Consider the following 7662-nt stretch of genomic DNA (forward strand, 5'->3'; position numbering starts at 1 on the left):
ACGCTTGTTTGCACTTCAGTGGGCCAAATCAAATCTGATATTGTTTTACCTTTTATTTGGTGTGTGGAAGGTGTGCGGAAGAGGGGGTAGTCTTATATGGCGAGTATATAACAAACTCTGTATTTTGAGTGGAAATGTTAGGGGGTCGTCTTATACGCCCAGTCGTCTTATACGCCGGCAAATATGGTAGTTGTAAAAATAATTAAGGAATAATTTGAATAGGGTCTAGTTTATGTACTCTTTCTTTTTCTAGAGAATAATTTGGATTTCTAGGTTGGACAAAGATGACAATGATATACTTTAGAGCCACCAGTGAATAGGTATTTGTATATTTCCACATCATTCTTTAAAAAAATGAAATAGTGTGAATAAATGCTGATGCTCCCTGAAGGAAAATAGCTATCCTAGTCATGTTGGTGCTCTGTGACTCTAGATGTTTATAGCAATGAGGACTCGCAAGCATTGAGAGAAACAGAGTGCTCCTAACTATCAGTTGTATGGTCAGCTCTGTTTTAAACCATTTTTAGCCACATCAGGAAATACTGTAAAGAAGAATTTATCTTTCTCTGCCAGCAGAGGGCAGTGTACACATAAAAGTCCGCTACAATTTGTAAGGCTTCCTTTGGTTTTTCTGGCAAGTGTGTTAAAATTCCTCGAGTGGTTTATGTTTAGAATTAGTACTGATAGGACAGGAAATTGGCTGGGTGGGACAGTGGTTAAAGGGGTTCTGTCTAAAAGTTTAGATCTGAAATATGTGCCACCATAATGTTGCTATTTGGTAAGGAATGGACTCTGAACATCAAACTCCATTTGGGACGACCTGCTAATCTATCATGTGGGAAGTTAACTCTTTAAACATTGTTTTGACGTAATTTCTACATAAAAAAAGAAGTGTGATGGGAAAAGCATGAGCTGTGAATTCTGATCGAGGCTACAATTCTGGCAGTGCTACTTACTAGCTGTGTGATCTGTGGTAGATTATTTAAACTCCTTCAGATGCCCTTTCCTTATCTGCAAAATTTAGATAATAATCTGCTGTGAAAATATGCAGAAAATTTAATAATGGACGTGTATAAAACACATAGTTGTAAATATACATTAGTTTCTTTCTTGAATCAGAACTTGTGTATTACTTGATATATTTACAATTGCTGTTTGTCTTACAAGGTTAAATGATAGTTCCAAAGCTGAATATTTCAATTACGTAGTTATCTGTAGCCAGCACAGATTTTTCTATAGAAACTCGTACCTTCTGGTTATAAAAAAGATGATAAATAATAGACATTGTAACACTCAATATTTTATTCATATCTCTTTACTACCATGTTCCAAAATTTAACTGGTAGTTATAATATTTGGGAAAGGTTGTCTATAATCTTTCATTGTCATGGTTTTCTCTCTTGGCATTTTCTAATTCTTTGTGTGTTGTTTTCCATGAAGTATTTCTTGCTTACTAAAAATTGGCAGAACTCAGGTTTTATGATACATCAATATACTGGTAGACAGATTTGGAAGTGTTAGAGAAACCAGAAGTCAAATACCGGGACAAGCTTGAGTTTATGAGGAACATCAAGGGCTGTGTTGCTTGAGGATACTCGTGTCCTTTTAAGTAAACACTTTGTCCTTCAAGATACTGAGTTGAAAAAAAAACAAAACATCTGCAGATATTCTTGCTTGAGATGGGTACGGAATGCAAATAGAGAAAGAGGCATGAAAAGGTGATGAAAAATATGTAGAGTTGAATATCATCATCTCAAGTGTGAGCCCTGGTAAACTAAACTAAAGATAGGATGAAAGAGAAAGAGAAAAGAGAAAAAAGATATTGAGTGAGCTATTTTCATCAGCATCAAGGTAACATAAATGCTGAATATTGCAAATAGTATATTTCATATGGACAAGGGTACATTTGCAGTGTGTATTGTTCATAGGTATATGATATTTACATGTATGATATATTAATAATATGTGGTAGACCATAGATATACTGTTTTCTGTGGAACATTTTATGAACCATTACATTTCCACTTAGATGAAAATGGTAACCAAAGTTCCTGGCATGTCTGGCTTACCCTGAAGCAGGATTTATGCTGCCAGGTAATAGAATGGTTCTTGCAGGATTCCTGGCTACTCAAGGGATTTGGAGCTTTTGAGTTCTCCAGGAGTTTTTGTTATAAATGTTTTATTTCACCATCAGGGGTCATTCAGTCTTATAGCATAGGACTCAAATACATACCTCACATTGACTCTTCTCTACTCCATGGAAGGTGCAGGAAATAAGATTCCCCCCCCCCCAGAGGTTACATTTCTAAGGTTAAAAGTCTTTCCAATTTTCCTGGTAAGTATGTCTTTCTCTGCCACTGGATCCCTGTAGCACTCAACACATAGTCTCTTAGGGGCTTATTTTGCTTTTATTTTATTTTGAAGTAATCTTGAGGTCTAAACTATTCAGATAAAGCATGTGACAGGTAGTATATGTTTTCTAGTTAACCATTAATGAGTATAGATTTTAGTCATTACTTTTAGGTTTTCCAGGTCTCTAACTCTGATCTTTATATACTGTTGTTCTTTTTTTTTTTTCTTTTTCTTTTATTTTAGCTGAGCCATCCTGCCACCTGTTGGTGGCTCTGTGGCAGCTCAGCCCGGTCCGGGAATCGAACCGGTGACCCTGTTGCTCAGAGCTCACTCTTGAGTGAACTCTTAACCAACTGAGCCACTCGGCCGGTCCTTACATTCTCTGTTCTTGATCACCAGTTTGCACTATTTATATCTTCCTGGTCAAAGACGAGCTATTTTGTTAAGCTCTCTCTTTGGTCCAAGAGGAAGCCTACCTTCTGTTGTATGTCAGCTATTGTCTCTTGCTTCCTCCAGTGAGCTGCATATTTGGCAGCTTCGGCTGCCTAGGCACACTAGCAGCTGAGCCTGAGTCAGTCCCAGCCAGTGCCTGGCTGTCTTACCCTGCCTCTGCCTTCTGAGCTTGCATGCTGCAGTCACAGATTTCTGTCCTATTTTATCCTGCTCACCACTGCAGCTCCAGGACATTCCCTGAAACAGTCCGTGGTGCATTTCTTCACACAGGTGATTTTGCGTGGCCTGGAGGAGTCATAGGGTGAAAGGAGGACAGAGAGCAAAGCTGGGAGGGATCTCATGGCCTGACTGTGTGCTGATCCTTCTTGTACAGGAGAGCAGAGTGAGGACATTCAGCAAACTGATGTGCAATTGAATCTAACATCCAAACATCAAGGGACAGCCTCAGACTTGGGGAAAGTTTGAACCCATTTGGATTTTAGCCTGGAATGCAGCATATTAGACTTGCATTTTAATGGGTTGGGTTTGGCCTCAGTGTGGAGAATAGACTAGAGAGGGAGCTGCTGAAGGCAGGAAAACTGGCCATTTAACTACCGTACCGGAGTTCTGGGTGAAGATGAGAAGTGGACTTGAGATATTCAGGATGCAGAAGGTAAGATTTTAGGACTGACTAAAAGTGAAAAGAAAAGGGAGAGGGATTTGACCCAGGTCTCTGATGTTGATGACTAGGTGGAGAATGATGGAGAGCTGTGAGGAGACGTAAAGTAGCAGGAGAGATGTCAGCATCTAAACTTAGCTTTTAAATATAATCAAGTACAAACATTTCTTCCAGGATTAAATTAAGCTAATGTAGTTCAGGAAGTGGACAAATTTTCTACTGACTTTATTCGATACAGGGACAGAATTTAGAACGCCTGGAGAAGGTGATGATGGTATGACTCTTCGTTTCTTATGATTCTTCAGCCAGACTTGGTAAAGGTTGAAATGCACAATCTGAGGTTGAACCTGGAACACTGTTCTGTATCGCTGCTGTCCCGGTTGTGGACCAGACCTCAGTCCTCCCCTGACGCTGACTGTATCCCTAGGCTATTGGTATCCCTCAGGCATTCCTACGGCTCCTTAAATCTCCTCCTGGCATGAGAGTTCTGTCATTAAAATATATCTTGTAGTTACTAGAACTAAGTTAATATACTTCTGATACATGTTGTTCCTTTCTGGGCAGGCAGTTCAGCTGTCAAAACCCTGGTCCATCGCCTATTTATTCCCAGAAATACTCCTGATTCTTGAGTTGGGGAAAAAGTTGGTTCTTTTTGAGAAAACCTCATGTTGTAGTTAGCATATAGTCTCTGGGGGTCAAATATACCTGTGTTCAAACTAGCTCTGTAGCACTTACCAGCTGTTATCTTAGGCCTGTACTCAAAAAAATTCATCATCTGTAATTGGTGATAATAGTATACTTACCTCTTAGAGCTGATTTGTTTATATTAGTGTATATATAAAGCAGTTAGTATAGTTTTTGGCCCATAATACTGCCTTTCATTTGTGTTCTTTAATTGTATAGCTTTACAGGTTGATGAGATAAAATTTATCTTTTATCTTTTGGGGATTATATAGCCTGAAGTTAGTAACCAGTGGCATATTTTCATGTGTTTGCAAGAGTTTAGAACTGTAATATACTTAGTGCTATAAAATTTAAGTAGTCACCTATTTTTTTTTGTAAATGATTCAGGAAATCTGGGTATGTTTAATAATTTGACTTTTGTGTGATTTAAAAAAATATTCTATGGCCCATAGTTTCTGAACAAACAAATCAGCCAACATAGTTTTATTTTGGCTATACCTGGGCTTTTATTAATGTTAGACATAGGGGAAAGGATTAAGATACACATCTCATAGGAGTAAGGAAAAATATAAAAATATTTTGAGGATTATTATATTCCAGATATGTTTGTAGATATCATTTTGATACTGAAGCCAGGATAAAAATTAGACTTCATATTTTCTCATTGTGTCTCCACACTTATGCTCAAAATCACATTAATCCACATGCAATTGAATGTAAATTTAGAGACATAATGAGAAATGAGATTTTATTTCTAATTAGATTTTTTTCCATGACTTGATATGGCTAGTGAAATTGGATGAGAGGTTGATGTTTCAGTGTTTTTCTCTCAGTTTTCTAAGCTTGAAAATTTGATATTCTAATGCAGATTAATATTTCCTCGTCCAAACGTCAGTCGGAGCGCTAGTCCTTACCTACCTGTCTCTGAAGTCTAAAAGTAGGGAAATCATTTGTTTTGCCTGTATCTTCATCTGCTCTGATAACTTTACATTGCCAGGTATAGTTTATTTCTTTAACTGAATGTGGATATACCCCCAAATAGTTTGATTTGTCTGTATGATATTATACAAATGCAGTAATATGTTGTCATATACCTTTGGTGTAGAAACTTCCTTGTTGGATAATTCTTATAGATCAGCGGTTCTCACCCTGTGGGTTGTGACCCCCTTGGGGGTAGAATGACCCTTTCACAGGGGTCGCTGGGTACTCGTATGTGGGCGTATCTGCATGTGGGCCTGGAGACGGATAGAGGAGCAGTATCTCGGTTCCTAAGACCATCGAAAATATGTGTTTTCCGATGGTCTTAGGCGACCCCTGTGAAAGGTTGAGAACCGTTGTATGATTTCAGTTTGTGCTGAGCTTGGAATCAGAAGATACATCTGGTCATCTTAACCTGTGTTGTCTGAGATGGTTCTCTTTGCCCTCTGTGGGCCTCTCTTTTCTCAGTAAAAATATTTGTCCTCGGTCCAGAGGGTTGTGTGGATCAAATGAGGTGAAATAGGTGAAAACGCCTTGGATACTCAAGCAAGATACAAATATAAAGTAATGATATATTTTTAACTCAGGTAATAAAAAAAAGATACGCACCAGAGAGCAACATTTTGCTTAAAGTAAATGAGTGCTTTGGTTGCATGCGATAAAGTAAAGAAAATAATTCAAAAATCTTATTTATTTATTTATTTATTATTTTTTTTTCCAACCAACCAGAACCGGGACCAGTATTCACATCTGCTAAGTGATCAGTTTCTGCCATACCAAGGTCATAATTCCTTCCGTGAGAAATATTTCAGTGGGGTAACAAAAAGAATTGCCAAGGAAGAAAAATCTAGCCAGGAGTGAAAATTAAGATTTTGACAATGGAGAAAGAATAAGGATTTGATAGAAAAGACATCTGGATGTGAACTTTCATGTATGATACAGAAAACATGTACTGTTTTAAATAATTTTATATAACAAAATAAATGCTACCAAGTAAATTGAACAATTCTTTTAAAATTAGCTTTGTTTTATAGACTACTTTGTTATATGTGGTCTTTTGAATCTTATTTAATTTATATTTGTACTTTCAAGTATCATGGAAATTGAAAACAGTTATATTTTTGGTAATTAATTACAAAGGGAACTAGTATTGTTGACCTTTTAAACAAATATCTGCCGGATATATTATAGGCAGTTAATAGTGAATTTATTCGTTTAGCTAGATTTGTTTCATTTGGTTTTTGATTGTAATTGATTTACATTGTCATTAATAAAGCTTACTCTAAGGATCCCTAAATTTGTGTAGTATTCAGTGCTTTTCAAGGGGAATGTGATGAAGGCAATGAATTTTTTATTTATAAAAGCCAGACAAGTAAGTAATAACAGTGATAATGGTGATGATGAGAAAGGCTAGGACCTGACAACCTAAAAAGCTTCCAAACTCCTTGAGGCCTGTCCACATCTGAAGCTCGTCTGTACCTTGGATTTGCTCCTGCATTCCTAAACCTTGACTGTCGGTCAAGTTAACTACCCACAATTTTTGGTTTAGAAAGTAACTGATAGTTAAAAGCAGTAACAACAACACAAATCCTTGATGGTTTCCTAATGGTATTAAGCCTAATCAGAGCTCTTTGAAATAGAAGCTATATTTTTCTTGAAGGAGAAACTTTGCTGAGTCCACATTGTGTCCATCATGAAAATATCTTGTTTGAAAACCACTCCGCCCATTACTTCAGGATGCTAATAGCTTTCCTGCTCTTGGTGGTCAAATGTACCTCAGCAGGCGGCAGTAAATGAATCCCCTCCCTCTAACCAGAGCCTATTTGTATTTATGCCATTATTATTATCTTACTGTTACCACTGGCTTTCACTGACTCACAGTTCGAATGCGAATGCGCATGGCTGAGGACCTCCAAGAGACCAGCACTACCGAGCATAGAGAGCAGGCCATCTGCTTAGTTCTCGCTCTTCTTCTTGTCTCGCAGCTCTGAATTTCAGCAACATATCTCAGACACTTCAGGGATTGGTCGAGATTCTGGATGGATTTGTACTGCACTGGGGAAAATCTACAAGTATTCAAGGATTCTTTAGTTTCAGTATTTCTATTATAAGCCATCTTATTTTAAATTGTTTGGAGGTTATATGGGGAATGAGTTTGAGCTGACTAAATTTGGAATTAGAGATTTTTAACCTTGTGCCATTTTTTGGTTGTCACAAAAATGAGTCCAAGTAGTTCAGGAAACATTGCAACATTCATTTTAACCAATTTGTCCTTAAAAATTATCCAACATTAAAAAAAAATAAACTCAAATTATTTCTTATCACCACAAATTAAGGTCTTCTGATCTGCTTCTTCATTATGATGAAGCTTCTTTTCATACTTATCAGTAAACTTGGTCTCCAGGCTCAGAGTGTGACTTTGTGTAGTTATTTTTAAGTTGGTACTCAACCAATTTTGATTTTAGAGTAGAGGTCTCAAGTCCTCTTATTATAAAAAGAGAGACTTTATTTTCTGGCATCAGGATATTATTACTTTC

General features: G+C 37.2%; 1 protein-coding gene across 1 annotated transcript in view; it reads left to right on the forward strand.

The window, feature by feature from the left end:
• The window catches only part of TRMT11 (tRNA methyltransferase 11), a 53423-nt gene extending 46975 nt beyond the window's left edge, over positions 1–6448 (forward strand). Inside the window, exons 12-13 of the mRNA XM_019661216.1 lie at positions 3353–3457; positions 5855–6448. Of these exons, the coding sequence (XP_019516761.1) occupies positions 3353–3457; positions 5855–5986 (237 nt within the window). The 3' untranslated portion in view covers positions 5987–6448. The remainder of the gene's footprint in view (positions 1–3352; positions 3458–5854) is intronic.
• The last annotated feature ends 1214 nt before the right edge of the window (positions 6449–7662 follow it).

Source organism: Hipposideros armiger, unplaced genomic scaffold (assembly GCF_001890085.2).
Source record: "Hipposideros armiger isolate ML-2016 unplaced genomic scaffold, ASM189008v1 scaffold_340, whole genome shotgun sequence".
NCBI lineage: Eukaryota > Metazoa > Chordata > Mammalia > Chiroptera > Hipposideridae > Hipposideros > Hipposideros armiger.